This window comes from Aplysia californica, unplaced genomic scaffold (genome assembly GCF_000002075.1).
Source record: "Aplysia californica isolate F4 #8 unplaced genomic scaffold, AplCal3.0 scaffold00056, whole genome shotgun sequence".
Lineage (NCBI taxonomy): Eukaryota > Metazoa > Mollusca > Gastropoda > Aplysiida > Aplysiidae > Aplysia > Aplysia californica.
In genome coordinates this window covers 1659639-1679857 of record NW_004797326.1, presented here as the reverse complement: position 1 = coordinate 1679857, position 20219 = coordinate 1659639, and the positions used below count along the sequence as shown (strand labels likewise).

The 20219-nt window shown below is 40.3% G+C and overlaps 1 protein-coding gene across 1 annotated transcript in view; it reads right to left on the bottom strand.

Moving 5' to 3' along the window:
* Positions 1-8875: 8875 nt before the first annotated feature.
* The window catches only part of LOC101859913 (delta-aminolevulinic acid dehydratase), a 19923-nt gene continuing 8579 nt past the window's right edge, over positions 8876-20219 (bottom strand). Inside the window, exons 2-9 of the mRNA XM_005093006.3 lie at positions 18944-19091; positions 17964-18099; positions 15991-16074; positions 15505-15649; positions 13550-13637; positions 12792-12878; positions 11355-11484; positions 8876-8941 (exon numbers count right to left, since the gene is read on the bottom strand). Coding sequence (XP_005093063.1) covers positions 8883-8941; positions 11355-11484; positions 12792-12878; positions 13550-13637; positions 15505-15649; positions 15991-16074; positions 17964-18099; positions 18944-19091 — 877 coding nt within the window. The 3' untranslated portion in view covers positions 8876-8882. The remainder of the gene's footprint in view (positions 8942-11354; positions 11485-12791; positions 12879-13549; positions 13638-15504; positions 15650-15990; positions 16075-17963; positions 18100-18943; positions 19092-20219) is intronic.

The window sequence follows — 20219 nt, the reverse complement described above, 5'->3', positions numbered from 1 at the left end:
GGGGGGGAGAACCATGGCCAAACAAATAGTGGACACGAGATTTAGGAGACTGTTCATGCAGCTTCATGTGCAGATACCTTTAGGGTACCGTACTTGGTGGCAGGTATGTGTTGTCCTAATGTGTGATTTCTCCCTTGGTGGCAGGGATGTCTTGTCCAAACGTGTGATTTCTCCTCATGCAGAGGTGTCAGATGAAGAGATTGCTGGAGGTGGTTGTGTGATAGTGGTAGGGAGGGAAAGGTTTGTGTGTGTGATACTTAGAACTGTTTTATTTACAAATGTTGTATTTAGTATTTGAATGTTGAGGTTTAGTATTTGAATGTTGAGGAATCTGACTTGCTAGGTTTTTTTTTTCTATGATACTTATGACTGCTACTTTTATTTACCGATTTTGTAATTTGTATTCGAATGTTGAGGTTTCTGACTTGATAGGATTTTTTTCCAAAAGTCACTTATGGCTCGTCCTACACACAACTTGCTGGTTATGATAAAAGTGGGATTTTTTTGTACAGTAAAAATAATAATGGTAGCCTATCTTTAAGTCAGACTGTTCCCTGTTTGTCATTTTTTCGATATACGCAAAGTAGAAATGAAAGGACAAAAGTCAGACTGTACTCATTTGGAAAAGAAAACTTTTGTTTTTTTTTGTCACTGTTAGTCATACCGCATAGTTGCATTCCATTGCTGTTCTATTGGCCATACTTTTACATTCACTTTTGTTTTAATTAATGTGTTTGTGTGTTCCGATTATTTTGGAGGTTTGGATATTATTCAAGATGTTTGTTTGAATGCAAAATTGTTTGCTTTACAAATTTTTAAGCTTGGACCAGTTGGAGAAATGAGTTTCTGACTTTGAATTTCTTATTAAAATTACTGTCAAAGTCATTTTAAATGCCATGACATGGGCGTTTTATTTGGACGATGACTTTATTTTGTTTTAGCATGAGTTCATTTTTGTTAAAGACAACTCTTTTTTTTTTAAAATGGCGTCCAATTCTTTGTTATGCTTTTCATTAATGATTTGTGTTCACTGATTATATTTTCTGGATTTTTAAGGTTTATTTTAGCGTCTTATACCGTAGAAAGTGGATACGTTCGCATTTGAAGATCTATTTCTTGATTTTGCTATTGTCAATTTTTTTCTCCCTTATTTTGGCCATCAGTGTTCATGAGGTAACATGTAGGCATTCTGTAGCTATTTTCTTTGGAAGTGAGCAGTTTTATCCACTCTCCAACTTATTTTGTTTTCATGTCAGGGAAGGCCAAAAAATACAACAAGCAACAATTAATTTTGTGCCTGACACTGGCACCAGTTATTTTTCTTTCAAGTTCAAATGTGATCTCTAGCGTGATTTTGGAGGTGTTGCTGTCAGAAAAATGTAATGTCAGTAACGACTGATAGTGCTAGTTGAGGCAGAAGACAGAAAGGTATATATATGTGGTACTCATGAGGAGAGAGTTTTTTCAAGACTCAAAATATTGTACATTATTGTACATATACTCTTTGTCTTTTTACAAAATCTCTTTACTTTGGCAGCGGTTTATCATTACTATGACGGACATGTTTCTTCGTGAGGTTGTATTTATTATTATGAAGCTGAACTGTGCAATTTGCTGCATTTATTTGTCATTTTGAGTTGTAATGTTCTGGCACATGTCTTTGTTTGCATGTAATTTATATTTACTTGTATGTTATGTATCTGTGTGCGTGTGTGTGTGTGCGCGTGTGTGTGTGTGTGTGTGTTCGCACGCGCACGTATGTGGAAGATATATACTAGTAGTGTTGGGTCAGGTTCTCTATTCATCATCTGTGAGTGATGAATGAATCGCTCGTAATACTTGCAAATGAACAGACGGATGGCGGATTGTTCATGTGCGGAGTCATTCGCTGCACCTCTGACTTCTGACACAGAAACAACCGTTCGTTTAGCGTTTAGCAAGCAGGTGGATGGAGAGACTCCTTGCAATATTGCAGTCTACTGCCGCTACTGCTACTGCTATAACTGCTACGACATCAAGTAGGTACTAGCCTACGTCATGTGTATTGTATGTAGTAAGAGATACATTCATGCACACATGTGACACGACATGTAATCCACTACACTGCTGGTAACTTGAAACTATTCCGAACAATAGATGATAGATAAGCCTAACCTGGGGTGGAGTATCTTGTCAGCTTGCCCGTGCGCTGGCCGAGTGAATAAAATAGAGCAGCGGACTCGAAGCGAATGTCTTGAGGTTCGCATTGACGTTTGTTACTCGCTCCCTCTCTCCGACTGCTTCCGTGATTATCGAACCCGTTCATCCATTTGCCCCGACACTAGTACACACATACACTATACACTCAGATGGTTCGAATGTGATTTGTTGGTTGCCTTGTAGTCTGGCAACTCTGAAGATACTGTCTGCTATTAGTAGAGCTGGGCAATGAGTCGCTTCAGCAGAATCCGGATAATATTTTAGTGCACCTCTTCGGCTAATAATTAATATATGAACCGTTTCGGCAAATGGGTTAGAACCTCTTTGAAAAACGGGTTATCATCACTTCAACAAATGGGTGCACCCACTTTGGCAAACGGGTCAGGAAAGAGAGTTAAGAGTCTGAAATATGATAATGTTGCATTGAGAATTATTCAGTTATCCTTTTGGATTATCCGGATTTTGCCCACCTCTAGCATTAGCTTTGTTGACTGGCAGTCAGTTGTCGCGGAGGACCTCAGTTTGATTCCTGTGTAGGAAGAATTTTTCTTGAGTGTCTCGGTCTTCCTGCTGGGGTGTAATGATATCCCTCTCAGCCTGGGTCCACCCTGACAGGCAGAGGCAAAGCCCACTTCCTAAAGGATCTAAATTGCCTTGATGAGAATAAAGAAACATCAACGTTTGAACATTTTAAATGTTTGAGGTGGGAGTTATTTTTACGCTTCTTTTTCTACTCGGTTTGACATTTTTCAAAACAGTAAGTCTGTTTGAACTGCTAGGAATTATATGAAATCCATGAAGTTTAAAAGAACTCTTTTTAAATTGTCTTTCTCTCTTTGTAAATCCAGCAAAAAAAAAAGAAAAAAAGAAAGAAAATGTTTTCCATTTTCAATTTTCACCTACTGAGGATATGGAACAAAAACTCACATTATGTGAGCATCCTGATTGAGGTGACCAAATTGTATTTCTTAAATCCCCGTCTTCGTGGAAACATTTCCAAAAGCTTTCATATAAAATGAAGAATGCCCATTTACATACATAGCATTGTCTCCCTGTCTTGAAGGTCATGCTTTAATGTTGTAAAAGCTGTTAAATTAACTTAAATGGGGGGGGGGGGGGGGGGGAAATTCTTTCATGTTTTTGTACGCCTACTTGTAATGACAATTCTTTCCTTTGTGGATTCACCATTCCGTCAGCTGTCATCCTGAACGACAATGGGCATTAGAGCTGGGCGAAGAAGCGATTCGGGAACCGATTCCCACGATGAATGTTACGAAAGAAAAGTTCCGACTCCTTTTTATGTAAACCAAAAAAGGTTTCCAGTTACTTTGATCATTAAAATCTTTTTTTTTTAGAATTTGTTTTTGAAAAATAAAAGTTGATGCTTGGTAGTGTTCCGAAATCAAGGTTCTCCTAAATCCTGAAGATGTTAGGACCCAACCAGATAACCATCTGAAGAAGTCGCATCTTTAGAAAGTAAGTAATTGGGTTCGGAGTCGATTCCTACGATTCCTAGCTTTCAATAATCGGGAACCTAGCCGCCCAGCACTAATGGGCATAACTCTGGTTGGAATCTCCAGTGGTTGTAAAGTGTGTGCATGAGCCATGAGTGTGTGTGTGTGTGTGTGTGAGAGATTGGAGAGGTGGAGAATGAAGGGGTGATTTTATGGCTGTCTGTGAGTTCTATTTGTCCTGAGAATGGGATGGATGTTGTATTGGAGGTCCTTCCTTCTGATGATCTTAGACTGGAAGTGGTTAGACCGGGCATTGTATGGGCACAGACTTGAAGTGGTTAGACCGGCCATTGTATGGGCACAGACTTGAAGTGGTTAGACCGGGCATTGTATGGGCACAGACTTGAAGTGGTTAGACCGGCCATTGTATGGGCACAGACTTGAAGTGGTTAGACCTGGCATTGTATGGGCACTGTACCTATACTGTGCTGGTGCCCAGCCATACTAATATATATATATATATGTGTGTGTGTGTGTGTATGTATATATATATATGTATACATTTGTTCTCAGATAACTCAAACTCGCTGGGGATTGACAAATAGCTACCTCTGAATTACAAAATTTATCTGCTCAGTGCCTAGTTTTGAGAAATTTGACGTAAAGAAATTTGAGTTTCACAAAATTATGAACATATTTTCATCACAGCTGTCAAACATCGGACACTCATCACATCCAAAAATAGAAAGAGAAACTCTGCGGTGTTGGATGACACTGAAAACAGGAGAAACACTTTTTTATTTATTAAGTAAAGGATTAGCTCCGCTTTTGCGAATGCAATTCTTTGAGCATTCTGATAATGACTCCGAATAAACTTACGATTTTGATACAGCAAATACAACAATTGGTTTTCGACCTCAGGGTCTTATCAGTTCAAAACTGCCAAAAAATGTCGGTCGGAAGAACTTTGTAATTCTAAAGTAGTGAAATGTGTTCCAGTCAGTGATTCAGGTCCAAGTGCCAGCGCTGTGTCCTGCCACGGGACTAAGTAAATCAACTTTTGAAATGTCCTACTGTGTGTCTAGAAGGACATTCCACTTCATTAACGTCAGTCCGAGGCACTCTTGGGTAGTAAATGCTTGAGATGTGGATGGTAATATTGTGGTCCTTACTTCAACCAAATCTTTTGTGGTATTATGCGGTCGTCTCGTATTTGTATTTCTCCAGATATCTTGCTCGTCTTATTATTGTAGGCCTACATATTATAATTCCGACCAACACTGAAATGGTAACAGATTTTTTGGGTATATTTTGTGTATCATGATTTGTGGTATTGTGTTTGACAGGCCAATTGTCATTGTCACTTCCGACTATGATGAGTGTGCATGAACTTGTGATGTTGGTAAAGGGTTTTGAGAGGGTAGTCTGTCCTACCCTAGCTCATTCTCTAATAAAAGTTATCTATTATTTATTGTTCTCTTTGGCTTTATTCATTTTAATTTGCTGTGTTTCAATGATAAGATTTAAAATGTAACAAATTTGAGATAAAATAACAATTTAAAAATGACAACTTACTTAAAATCAAAATAACTGTATTTGCAATTTACTGTAAAGGCAAATGGCCTTCATAAAATCGAGAATTCTGTTGGGATCAACGACGGAGAACAGATCTTGCAATTTTTTGCATTTAAAATACAACGTACTTTCTTCGGGGTTTCTGCAAAGTCAGGAGATTCTGTTAAAATGTGTCTAGTTGGTAAAATCTGTGTCGCATCCAACACAAAACTGTTTTTCATCTCCCTGAAGGAGGTATTTATGTGTTAGGGAGGTGTGTCCCATTCATAGTAGTAGTAGTAGTAGTAGTAGTAGAGTAAAAATGACTTCATCTCTTCTGGAAAGGCCCGGAGGTTTTCGTGGGCCCAGTTTGGGCATTTTGTGGAGTTTGATGTTGGTTTGTTTCTTCCACAGACTGGTTACAATCTTTGATCTGACTCTTTGCTCACCTCAAATTGTGTATTGACCTATACTTCTAAATACAAATCGTAGTTCTTGTCTGACAAAATCATACAAAAACAAATTTTCAAAAGTGTTTTATAAACATTTTGACAATCCTTGAAAGGGTTTGCACTTGTGAACGGTATCTTCTGTATAAAACATATAAAACAGCACTAGTGTAGTAGCACAAAAGAGTATTTATTATATTCCAACCCCCCACCCCCCCCCCCCCCCCCCCCCCCAAGACCAACAGCGAGAGGAAGTAAATAAGTAAATAAAAAATTGATTTTTTTTTCATAATTTCATGATATAATCGTAAATCAAACAAGGGACCTTTGACAAATGACGTCAGCAGCTCGGGGGGCATTTTTGGCCAAAGTTTAGCTGACGCCATTTGTGAACGGTCCCTAAATTGTGAAGAGAGAACAGCATATATATATATATATAGTATAGCATTCAAAGAGAATAAATTTCTGATTAGAGTAAACTTCCTTTTGTGCATGACAAAATCCCTCCTTTTACACACCATGCCCCACGAGAATGAGAGTGGAATTTTCTCAAAGTGTTCATCACAGAAAGAAACAAAAAAAAGCCCCATACCCTCAGCAAGTACATCAAGTTTTCAACACCATCTACTTTCAACTCACAAGTATAGTACCTATAAAATAACACATAATTTTCAGCCCAGCTGTCAAACGTCGGACACTCATCACAGCCAAAAATAGTGAGAGAAAAAAACTCTGTGGTGTTAGATAACAGTGAAGAACAAAAACGAGAGGAAGTAATTTTTTAAAAGTAAAGGATTAGCCCCCGCTTCCAGCACTGGGAGATTTCATGAGAGGCAGTACTGCCATTTAACATTTGTGAAGCGTGCTGACAAAATGAGTTACTTCTCGGATTCGAGCCCTATAAAAATAGATACATCATGCTTATAGATGAAGTTTTTACAATTTATAAGTATGAAATAATGAAAGGCATGTATAGTCAAAGTATATGGCATCAATGGAAAGTCTTCAAATTTGACCCTAGTGTCGATTTTTGGCAAATATCTTCATTTATGGATTGTGAGAAGTAACTCATTTTGGCAGCATGCCTCACATTTACCTCCAACAGTCAGTACGGGTTGAGCTAAGTCAGCAAGAGAGAGCTGTGAAAACTTAAGGTCAACCCCAGGTGAAAAATAAATGCCGTCATGGATCGAAACTAAAGCTATTCCATATTGTTGTAGTTCCGGAGGCTATGAACTTACCTGACTCAATGATATATATATGCATCAAAAAAGAACATTATACTGCTGTTTTAAGTGTAAAAGAAAAGTCATAAAGTGATAAACTGCACATTTCATTAGTTTTCAGTTCACCTCTTTTCTTTCTTTTTTAAAACATGAGCAACTCAATGCCCATCAACAATAAAATAAACACTACAGAAATAACATCCCAAAGACAGAAATGATATGCATTAAGAAATAATTTTCTCTTTTAGAAAACATCAATAAAAAAACAACCTGAATCAACATACAAAGGCACATAATATTCAACAATACATCATGCAAATGCAATGCAAAGTGGGAATTCAGCAACATCAATAACAATTTTACTATTTTCAGTAAACATTTTTTGATATATTATTTATGATTTATGTTTATGGAAACATCTCTTCCTTACGGTCAGGGGTAAATAAATACTAAATAAAATGGCTAAAAAATTGTCAAACAAAAGTCAGTTCCCTGGAATACCTTCATTTGTGCTGCCGCAACAGTCGAGAAATGCGTCTCCCCACAGAGCTCAAGGCTATCGGACGTCAGATGTGTCCCGAATGAGTTAAGCAGAGACCCAGGTCCTCACTTTAGAGTCAGTAAGTCAGTAAGTCAGTCAGAGTTTTGCGGCAACTGCAACACACTTGGGTCAAATAAGTGCTGAAGGTTAGAGTAGTGCTGGGCGGCTAGGTTCCCGATTATTTAAAAGCTAGGAATCGTAGGAATCGACTCCGAACCCAATTACTTACTTTCTAATAATGTGATTTTTTCCGGTGGTTACCTGGTTGGCTCCGAACATCGTCAGGATTTAGGATTACCTTGATTTCGGAACACTACGAAGCACCAACTTCTATTTTTCAAAAATAAATTCTTTTTAAAAAAGAACATTTTAATGATAAAAGTAACTGGCAACCATTGGTTTACGTAAAAAGGAGACGGAACTCTACTTCCATTGTATTAACCGTGGGAATTGGTTCCGGAATCGACCCTTCGCCCAGCTCTAGGTTAGAGGAGCTACTTGAGAGTAACAACACAGGAATAAAAGAGGGAACTGAGATAATGATGACAGATGTTCGATAGGAAAGAAGGTGTAAGACATACTACAGCGTCCACAACCAATAATGCCCCTTAGCTCACAATCGGGTGAAGTGGAGCAGTGAGGTACATACATCATCAAGGTGGCACTCTGATAGCTGTACCAAGGGCTCAGGCCAACAAGGAGCACAAAGGTAGTAATTCAACTCTTTCCTGCATAGTTCATTCTTCTGTTCACTTTCACTTTCAGCAGACATTTCTGAACACTCCCCACCAACATAAGAGTGGTTGTGCTAAAAGCTGGAGTGCAGCCCCCCGTTTACCCCCCCTCCCCACTTGTAATAATTCACACATATATCATCCTCATCCTCGTGTACTTGCAAACATATCACAACAAAAGTAGTTGGTTTTACTGATGATAGTCTTCTAGAAATGTGAGGCAGCGTGGTGGAATGAATCAGGCTCTCGTCAATTTTGGGGCACGTAGAGTTATTGGTATCATCGTAAAGCTTGTTCACTTGTGTTTATTTTGATGAAAAAAAATATCCATTTATATTGAATACAAGTCGAGATGTTTGCAAATGAAGGAGGTGGGGGTCACCTGTTTTCAGAGGTAAAATTAGTGAGAAAATGGCCGCCAAAGATTAGTTATTTCCTTAGCTTAAGAGTCCGTGGTAACTGAAAATTTGCATATTTTGTGCCTTTAATCAAGGTTTTTCAGAAAAATCCACACAGAAATGAGTTCTTTAGTGGGCATGAAAGGTGTTGAGCCAAAAAACAAAAATTTGATAAAAATTCACAAACCTGCGGAAAAATGCAAGTTTCTTCACTTTGATTATTTTGACGAGAGCCTGATTCCACCACGCTGCCTCACAAATAGAAAAGTCAGCAAAACTGAACACAACAGCCTTGGCTCGCAGTCAGCAGTCAGCAGTTCTCTCAGCTCATTCCCTGATCCAGTCCAGCACTTGAGGAGTGTAGTATGTGATGAGAATATCTACTCCTGAGGGAAGAAAAAAATATAAATAAAAAAAAAAAAAAAAAATGAAGTAAGGATTTTACAAGCCCCTTCTGAACATCTACCCTATACAGAAGAAGAGTCAATGGACTATGGTGGGACTTAATCAAATTAGTAGTGGTATTCTGAAAAAAGAGAAAGTGCTGACCTGTTACCAGTGATGTATCACTCCTGTAAAAATGTTCGGAGAAAAAAATACATTTTTTCACATTTTTAACCTTTAGTGAAGAACAAAATGTTGCAAAAAGAATTAGATATCTACAAAAAAAATATTTAGACTCAAAATATTATAAAAGCCTTTCAATGTTTTTAAGAAAGCCCTTTTTTTTTTTTTTGGTAAGTGTTTTACTGCGCTCGCGACTGCATAAGGTCATACGAGCGCGCGGGACACACCTAATATTTTCAGTTGGTAGGAAATTTGGAATTTTGCCCGGGTGGCGGCCAAAGCCTACTCTCATCGATTTTAGACCACTAGGGGATCTTTAACGTGCGCAACTTGTACACGGGCCCTCCGAGATTTTTCGCCCTTGTCCGAGAAGGCTAGGTGTAAATCTTTCCTACCAGAAGATCAGGGGTGTGGCAGAAAGACAGCAGTAAGGAGGTGCCAAGGAGTAGCAGTAGAAAGGCTGCAGAAAGAGTCAAGAGCCCAGAGGAGGGGGCAAAGGAGGTGAGGGGGTGGGGGCAGAAAGAGGAGACGAAAGCAGACGACAGAACAATGCTAGAGAGCAGGAAAGGAGGTGAAAGGAGACAATTTTAGAGGAGAAAATTTTTCGGACGCTACCTGGATTCGAACCCGGGACCTTTGAATGAGAGGCCAACACCTTAATCTCTAGGCCACGAGAGCCCCCAAGAAATACTGAAACGTGTTTTCTGAAGGAACTAAATTTTTTGACCTTGTAGAACGTTTTTGGCCTTTTCCCCCCATTCCTCAAAAACAGCTTCGCTGACGACTGGGACCTTTCTCCAGGCACACACAGGTATAATATGTACATGAGGTGCAAGGCGAAGTATTGTAGTAAGTAAACTATTTTATGTATAAACATTCAGTATTTTAAGTCAGTGGAAGCCAAATCTTTCCATGGGGATAAATAAATGAAAAAAAAAAAGGTTTCCTACGTTAAAATAATATGAGAGCGGAATGGGGGGTGGGGGTGTCTTTATACCAAAACTAAACCCCCACACAGCTGAGCTTGTTTACCCACGGCTGCAGTCTCATGTCTTACTGTTAATGGACTCATGGTCTAGGATTAGGGAAATTGTACTATATATATATATATATATATATATATATATATATATATATATATATATATATATATATATATATATACACCTTGGTGTTGATTTTATAACAACATCTTGAATTAGAGACATGGATTCAACTTCTGATTGAGGGAATTATTTTTAGGATCAAACGACTAAGATAAAATAGGGATAGGAGCATGGACAAAGTAAAGGCTATGGTGTGACAGCGGTGCTATCGGCTGACCATCTGAAAGACACATTTATCCGACATCGTTCTGATGTTGGGTGATCATCGGTTTCCGATAGTGTGTGGGAACCCGACATCGTCCTGATGGTGGGTTGTCATCGGTTACCAATGGTGTGTCGATATCCATCATCGTGCCGATGGTGGGTTGTCATCGGAAACCGATGGTAAGTCAGTATCCATCATCGCGCCGATGGTGGGTTGTCATCGGAAACCGATGGTAAGTCGATACCCATCATCGCGCCGATGGTGGGTTGTCATCGGAAACCGATGGTAAGTCGGTACCCATCATCGCGCCGATGGTGGGTTGTCATCGGAAACCGATGGTAAGTCGGTACCCATCATCGCGCCGATGGTGGGTTGTCATTGGAAAGGTTTTACAGCGCTCGCAACTGTATAAGGTCATATGAGCGCCAGAAGTGACCGTGTGTGGCTCTCAGAAAACCCTTCACAATGTGCAAAATTTCAAAATGAACTTTTTTTGCATATTTTAAAAGACACATCTTTTCCGAGCATTTTGCACTTTATTTGAAAGCAATTGGAGCATTCTGTGAAAAGTTATGGCATTTTAAAGCCAACAGGGGTTCGAGTGTCAAATTTTGAGAAAACAGGTTTTAAAGTTTTGCTTACTTTGGGAACACATTTTCCATGATGACAATGCATAGAAGCAAATAATGCTGATACCACAGCATAGAGGTGCCATTTGTGGACAGTTTGCTTTTTATTTTAGTGAAATACCTCTCTTCTATGTGAAGTTATGACTGTTTTTATGTTACAACAGTAAATCATTGAATTACGTAAAAACGCGTCAAAAAAATATTATGCTCCTCTCGTGTCATACCAGCAAAAGACAAACGCAGGTCGTCAAAAGCATATTTTGTCCAACGGCATACATCCAGCTTGACTCACCTGATCTCCGCATGCTCTGAAGCGCCTCCATCACCGCGGCCTTGAGGGGGAACGCCCCGGCCTGGGCTGCGTGGTACAGCATGGCGTACTCGCCCGACACGTGGTAGATGGCCAGGGGGTGGGTTGGGTACTGGGGACGACCAGGGGGCACTTACTTACACACTGGTTTTTTAAAGTTTTAGTACGAGTTTTACAGCGCTTGCAAAACAATAAGGTCATATAAGAGCCGAAGATAAGAGGTGTTACAAGAGAGTAGCAAACACAAAATAGAAGGAAGGGAGAAAAGGACGACAGATGTTTGATAGGAAAGAAAGAGCAAACCACACCAGAGCACCCGCCACTCACCCGCTTACACACTGGTTTACTGGTGTCTGTGGTGTAGTTGTTAGGCGCTTCGCAACCTCACACAGAAGACGTAAGTTTGATTCTGAAGCGGGGAGAATTTTTATCGAGTATCTCTGTCTTTGTGCTGGGATGCTGAATGCGTTCGTCTCATCTTGGGTTGGCCCAGATACATTGAGTCAATGTCAGCCTCCTAATTGACCTAAACTGTATTGATGGGGGCGTAAAACACCTACATTTGTTGTTGTTGTAGCCATCCAGTAGCATCTGAGCGTTAACTCTTCTGCATGATGCCATTCGGTAATAGCTGCATGTGTGTTCTAATTGTCGTCTTGAGGAGTAGAGGCAATTAGATGTGTGGGGTAGCTTGGGAAGAAAACAACCCCTTAAATCAGTTAGTTTTCTACAGAAGAACAGATGATGTTCCACTGTCTCTGAGGGGTAGTCACATAGTGGGCAGGCAGCAGACTGCTTTACTCCAATTCGGTTGAGATGTTGGTTGAGGGGTACATGTTGTAACACCTACATTGAACACACACAAAAAAAGAGAGATTCTGTTTTATGGCACTATCGACACTGCTTGGACCTTTTTACTCTTTATCTCCGAGGGGGGGGGGGTAAACCCACTATGCCAGGGCCTATTTTTGGCACTACATCTAAAAATGACAAAATCGTCACTAATTCGGTTATTAAATCAAAACAAGTGAATCTATTTCGATAGTTCTTCAGCTAACGAATGAAATCCCGATAAAAGAGACCTGTTTTCGGCAACTGCTGAACAGTAATTTGATGTCGAAGTCGTCGTAAAGGATGTGCCCGAGCCGCCGTCGGTGGCTCACCGGCACAGTAGTTCCGACCGCGAGCCGTGTGCCGGAGATAAAGAGAGTACAAATCCAGGTCAGAGTTAGAGAAAAGCCGTTGGATACAATAATGTGATAGATAAGATGTTTTCAAGTATGATGCAAAGAAGAAGGAGGAGGAGGAGGAGGAGGAGGAGGAGGGGAAGGAGGAGGAGGAAGAGATCTACTAATGTTCTGACCCAGCCCCGACCTGTTGAGCTGACAAGTTAATGGCATGCAGTACACTGCTTCTTACCTTCTGTTTAATGAGTCGACAAACGTCCAGGTAAGGCATGCCCGGCTTGACCATCAGGAAGTCAGCACCCTCAGCAACATCCCGATCCTGGGGAACGACAACAGTAGAAAATTTGCTGAGTTTTTGTTTGGTGTAAAGGTACTTTTTTTTTTTTTTTCGCGATTTACTGAAAAAAAGCGTAAGTACATCAATATATCATATATACATCGATACATACAGAAATGAATACATTAAAAAGAAACTAAAAAGAGCTGTTTTTCAGTTATTGTGTGGTGCATTCTGTACCCCTCCCCCCCTCAAACCACATAGGCACTATGATATACCAGGGTGGCCAGGGAAATTTTCCTCCTAAAAATCCTACCACACCAAAAAAATCCTACCACTGCAGTAGTTAAATTTTGCAAAAAAGCATAATTCAACAATCAATGAAGTTTCAATAAGTTACAAAACAAAACACAAGATCGTTATAATGGAAAAACAAAAAAAAAATGCAGGCAGGGAAATGGGAAGTGGTATTTTGTACAGGTGATTGTCTTATACCAGAGGAAGACCAAGGCGACGAGCGATGGAGTGAACCTGTGGCAGACACCCTTAGAGATCATGGGATGTCCCTCCTACAAGCCACACGACTTGCTGCAGACAGACGCCTGTGTCTCCCCGCGACACCCCAGGGTACAAGCGGAAGAAAAAAGTCAAAAGTCAAGATTGTCTTATACAGGTGACCATTAAAACAGGTCGGGCTGTATTTGTGTCCTTACCGCAGCCCTCTCTGCTAGACCAATGGCGCCCGGCGGCAGCTGATAGCACTTCCTGTCTCCGAAAGTTGGCGCACTCTTGGCTGCATCTCTGGAAGAGAAGTCAGTTTTAGTTGTAGTAAGGTTTTACGGCGCACGCAACTACATAAGGTCATATGAGCGCCAAGGGGTTGATGTCAACAGAGTAGTTCAAACGGGGAGTCAGGTTTACTCTGCTCACCTACCTCTCTAGCCTCAACAGCACAAAGTCTGCTTAGACTGTCAAGGCACCCCGGAAATAGCAGTTCACAAGAGAGAGACAAAGATACAAAAAAAGTAGAGGAAAAAAAGGACGATAGTATGGATGAGGAAAGAAAAAGCAGCAGTTTCCCCTATGGAAGACAAGTAAAACAAATGAAAGTTTAGCTTGAAGACACACACGATGGGTCAAGGGAGAAATTACATAAAAGACGAAACAGACAGAAGTGAAACGTAACATTTCAGAAAGTACAGAAGTAAATAGGGAAACAGTATAGAAAACATAAAGATGCAGGAGGCGTACAAAAATTAAAAACATTTATAAAGATGTGAGTGGAAAAACAGCATGAAAGTAAAGAAATCTGTGAAGAAACAGTAGAGAAAACAAGTTTTAAGAGGAGAAATAGCTTAGAAAGCATAAAGCATAAAAATATAAAGATCTAACTGAGGACATGGCATAGAATACAAAGACTTAAATGACGAGCTAACTTTATAGAAAACATTGGAATAAGGAGAGCAACGCTATGATTATAGGAGAAAACAATTTGGATATGGTGTGGATTGATATGTGAGGCATCGTGGTGAAATCATGAGCTTATCAAAGTAATGAAATTGAAGAAAACCACAATTTACTTCCCATTTGGCAATTTGATCAAATTTTTTATTTTTTTGGATTAACACCTTTCATGTCCATTTAAAAACACATTGCTGTGTGGCTTTTACAAAAAGTTGAATAAAGACACAACAAATGTAAATTCACAATTTCCAAGGACTCTCAAGGTTTGGTAGCCATTTCCTCTAATTTTACACCCCCCCACCTACAATCCTGAATATCTCCACTTCTATTAAAGACAAATGGATAATTTTTTCATCAAATGCAAGACAAATGAAAAAGCTTGAAGATGATACCAGCAACTCCATATGCCCCCCAAAAACTGACCAGCACTTGATTCCACCAGCTTGTGACACATGCTTAATGCCCCTGTAAGCTTTGTAATGGTAATAATAATAATAATAATAAATAGCATTTATACTGCGCATTTCCATTTCCTAAAAGATGCTCAATGCGCATTACAATGAAAAAGACATCACATCATAAAAATTAATCGACAAGTGTGTACGTAAAACAAAGTATTATACATAGATCTATAATATAAATGCATATGTGTAAAATTTTATACGAGAAAAACAGTCTCGCAGTGAGGTTGAAAATGTGTTCACTAAAAATATACAATGCAATAAAAATTCACGAGCGGTCAAAATAAAGTTGAAACGTGAGTAGCTCGAAACATTCGTTAAAACATTAATTCTATACAGAAAGAAAAACATTTCCGTTCTCTCTCTCTGTCTCTCCCTCTCTCTCTATCTCTCTCCCTTTTCTCTCTCTCATTCTCACTCGCTATTTCTTCAGTCTCACAGTCTGGTATACACATGCATATATATCACAGTACATCATTATGACAGGTATGCTTTTGTGAATAAAAAATGCTTCAGCTGATTTTTGAAAATGGAAATTGTTGGGGCAGATCTTATTTTATATGGGAGTTCGTTCCATACCTGGGGACCAAAGAACAAAAAGGAACACTCGCCGTATGTTTTGTAATTTTGTTCTGGGTACAGGGCGGTGTGGCGACATAACACGACCTGGAAACATTTCAGACGACGCAGGGATGGGGTTCAGCAAAAAGATGCACAGAAACAGAGCAGCCACAGCGACTCACCTGAACGGTCCATAGAAGCTGGAGGCAAACTTAGCACTGTAGCTCATCACAGAGACTCTGTTGCTGAACCCACTCAGGAACAGTGCCTTTTTGATGGCTCCGATACGGCCGTCCATCATGTCTGATGGCGCTATCACCTGACACCCTGGAGGAGAAAGCATAACAAATGCTGCCATCTCACCAAAACATTTCAATCAGGATGCCAGGAGGGGGAGAGGGGGAGGAGGAGGAGGAGGAGGAGGAGGAGGAGGAGGAGGAGGAGGAAGAGGAGGAGGAGGAGGAGGAGGAGGAGGAAGAGGAGGAGGAGGAGGAGGAGGAGAAGGAGGAGGAGGAGGAGGAGAAGGAGGAGGAGGAGAAGGAGGAGTAGGAGGAGAAGAAGAAGAAGAAGAAGAAGAAGAAGAAGAAGAAGAAGAAGAAGAAGAAGAAGAAGAAGAAGAAGAAGAAGAAGAAAGAAGAAGAAGAAGAAGAAGAAATAATAACACTCACCAGCCTTAGCGTAAGCAACAGCAATCTGTCCCAATCTCTCAATGCTCGGTTCATTGTCAATGGTCCCATCAGGACGCAAGTAACCTGGGGAATAGACACACAATTACAGTCTTTCACCCTGTTCTTTGTCATGTAAGTTTGTTTGAAAATCTTAGAAAACTTATGCCCCCGGCCATTGACTCAATTTAGATCATCTACCTAGGAGGTGGACTTTGATTCTGCCAATCAGAACCAACCAAGGTTGGAAGGGATGTATCCCAGCAGAAACAGAGGTACTTGATTAAAAATTCTCCCCACATTGGAATCGAACTCAGGTCTTCTGTGTGCAATGGCGAAGTGCCTAACCCCTACACCACAGACGGCGATGTACCTTTTATTCTTTTGAATGCCACATGCTTGTCAATGAGGAAAACCCCCCCCCCCCAAATGTGCACAACAAGGGTGGAGACAAAACATATTTTGATAGGTATCTTTAGAGGTCTGGTGGAGCCTGTAAAGAGGCAAAATAAAGTGGTCTGTTACGGGCTAAAAATGGTGACTATGAAGATGAGACTAATGATGATGTTGATAGCAGTGACAATGATGATGATGATGAAAGCTTGAAGACAAAAAAAAGGCAAAAATTTGGTGGATACCGTAGAATTTCAAAATTTATTACACTGAAAAAGTTCAAAATTCTCCCCAGAGGGCTTTGTCAGGAACATGGCAAATGATGATGATGATGATGATGATGAAAGAGCGAAGTTGGAGACTGTCATTTAAACAAAAACTATCTGGAAAGATAAAAACGGTGATTACAAAAAAGAGGAAAAGGCAAAGTAGAACAAACAATTCATTTCTTTGCTGAGATGCTCTAAAAAATCTGATATTATTATATCATCCACATCTTTCTGCATCACCCATCCATTTAGGTTCTCACTCAAAGTCAGTTGCTTTTGGTCTTCCTCTGCCACTTTTGTCTTCTATTCTTCCACGGCTAGCATGATGCAAAAATATAGTTCTCTTTTTCTCCCTCTGTCTCTCTCTGTCTATGCCTCTTTCACCCTGGTCTTTGGTATAGGCTGCCAAGAAAGACTCGAAACCTGTCTCTGCTCTAAGCGATCTTCTCCATCTCCAGCCAGCTACGTCCCATATACCCAAGATCTAAATACGTGTGTGTGCCTGGAAAAAGGTACCAGTTGTCAGAAATTTTGAATACTGAAAAAAGGGTATATATTCTTGTCACAAATTCAATGCTGATCAAACACGCTGATTAAATTTTTTTTTCAAATATCTTGAGAAGTTGAAAAAAAATATGCCAAATTTTTTAACACGTGTGTAAAAACCAAGTTTAGTTTTAGTTCTAGTACAGGTTTTACGGCGCTCGCAACTGCATAAGGTCATATGAGCGCCAGAAGATTAGACGTGTTACAAGAGAGTAACAAACATAAAAAAGAAAAAGGGGAGATAAGGATGATAGATGTTTGATAGGAAAGAAGGAGCAAACCACACCAGAGCACCCGCCAACCACCCACAAACCAAGTTTGGAGAAAAACGTCTGTAACCTTAGAGTAATGACTCAACTTCTAGCACATTTCTAACCTTTGGTGAATTACAACATATTGCAAAAAGAATTAATTAAAAAATATTTAGGCCTAAAATATAATAAAATCTTTTTAGTGTGTTATTAAGAAATGGTTAACTGTGTATTTTCTGAAGGTACTAATTTTTTTTTACTAGGTATACATTTTTTTGGCCTTTTCACCCTATCGACAACTATGACCGTTCTCCAGGCACACACACACAGGTATGTAGCTATACTTTACTTTTACTTTACTTTACTTTTCAGATCCAGCGGCCATTTGGGTTCTAGCCCTTCGGTCTGTCGATATGGCAAAGAATTTGCAGGTTTTAATCAGCTGTGCGTGTATAGCTATAAAACCATACAACCCAAGTCGTCTTATTTTTAAATCACTTTTCAACAATGACCCTACCACAGTGGCCGTGAGAGGCGTAGGGACAGAGGCAAACGTCACACGCCACAAGGAGATCTGGAAAAGCCTGGCGTAGTTTCTGCACTGCCACAATGACTGGGGTGTCTGCTGCGTCGGCGCCGGAGCCTCTCTCGTCCTGGGAGAGAAAATTGTTTTGTTTTCTTGTTTGAGTAATGACAAACACATCCACTCAAAAACAGTCGTGGGGGCTCTCGTGGCCTAGAGGTTAAGGTGTTGGCCTCTCATTCAAAGGTCCCGGGTTCGAATCCAGATAACGACCAAAAAATTTTCTTCTCTAAAATTGTCTCCTTTCACCTCCTTTCCTGCTCTCTAGCAATGTTGTGTTGTCTGTTTTCGTTTACACTTTCTGCCCCCACCCCCTCACCACACTTTACAAAAATTACAAAAAACAGTCATTTAGTGAAGGGGGGAAAGTAAGACGGAGGACAGAAAAAAGAGTTTGAAAGAAAAGAAGGACCAACCATAGGCACCCTTTAACCACTCTACACAGGAATAAAAAATAGTGAAAAAAAAAATACAATGCATGCACAGATATTGTGATTACTTTACTTTACTTTTACTTTTATCCGCAGCTTATACCCCTTTGGGTGTCGTGGGAAGAAAAGACGTCTCTCTACCACCAGCCGGAGAGCTTGGGTCAGGGGCAAGCCAAGAGTTGTTAATGTATCCCTGACTCCATCTATCCAGGTCTTTCTCGGTCCTCCTCTAGCCTTGTTGCCATTTAATTTTTTTTACGTAGGCACGTTGTGCAGGATGGTGTGTTGGTAATCACATGAGATGTCCGAACCATTTGATTCTTTGGTGTTGGACGTGATGCATGACATCATTTGTGCCCATCATTATTTATTGCTACAGAAACTAACTAATGGTGGACAATGGGATTAAAAAAACAAACAAAAAAACAAAAACAAACAAACTTGAAACTGGAAATTGATAAAAAACAGCCCAATCACACGTACTTTCTCGAGTTTTTCTGGAACTCCAAAGAGCAGCACAGACTTAAGCCCCTTGTTGACCAGCGGTTCGAGAGCCTCCACCAGTTTGTTGACGCCAAAACGACTCTGACCCGGCATGCTGGTGATGGGCTGGACGGCATCGGGGTCATCTCTGGTGAGAAAACAAACAGACGGGTCATGACGTGGTGGAGTCAGGCGCTCGGCAATTTTGGGGCATATGAAGTTATTGGTATCATCTTAAAGCCTGTCCATTTTGGTGAAAAAATATTCTTTTATCTTGAATACAAGTCAAGATATTAGCAATTGAAAGAGGTGGAGGTCGCCTGGTTTGACAGGTAAACTTAACGAGAAAATTCCCAAGCACACAAGGTCGGGCCAGCGGCTCCAACCCCCGAACCCGCAACCTCACGAATACGAGTCCGGCAGCCTAACAACTAGACTATCGTTTAATTTTGTCTTCTATTTCAAAAGCAGGAGTTTTTAAATGCCCCCCATCAACACAATTTAGAATACTAAGGAGGCGGGTTTCTGACCTTGCCTGTCACTCAGGGCCAACCCTGATCTGAGAGGGATACATAGTAAAGTAACATCCCTGCAGAAAGGTCGAGAGTCGAGATATTCCATAGACATTTTCTCACCACTCAGAAATTGATCTTGGGTCAGCTACATAGGACAGCGAATCTCCAAACCGCTATGCTATGCTCTGACCCTGTCTGTCAGGACAATCAGGAGAGAGAGAGAGAGAGAGAGAGAGAGAGAGAGAGAGAGAGAGAGAGAGAGAGAGGTGAGATTTTTAAGAATTGAAATCCTACAAGGTTCGGCACTTCAACCAAAAAACTGACAAAAAAGAAAAAGTAATAGGATCAGTAAGGTCCGAGCCCACAATAACCTGATTACGCGCGTCGTTCACACAAGGTTGCTTCAAAATGTATGGAAGTTGGTTCGGGTCTTAAAATATTAAACGACTCTTTTAGAATGTGTCTTTTCACACTGGGTAATGTTTTTTTGTTTGTTTTGGGTTGTTTTTTTTTAGTTGCAGCATCAAATTATGGACCTCTGTCGAAACTGTTAGATCATTTACGAGTCCAGCTACTTCAGACTCTTTTTTTCAGTGCGAACATGAGTTATGCGAGTTAATAATTCCAGAAAGAGAGAGAGCGAGAGAGAGAGAGAGATAGAAGAGACAGAGAGAGAGAGAGGGGGGGGGGGGGGGAGGGGGAGAGAGAGAATGAGAGAAAGAGAGAGAGAGACAGAGAGAGACAGAGAGAGACGGAGAGAG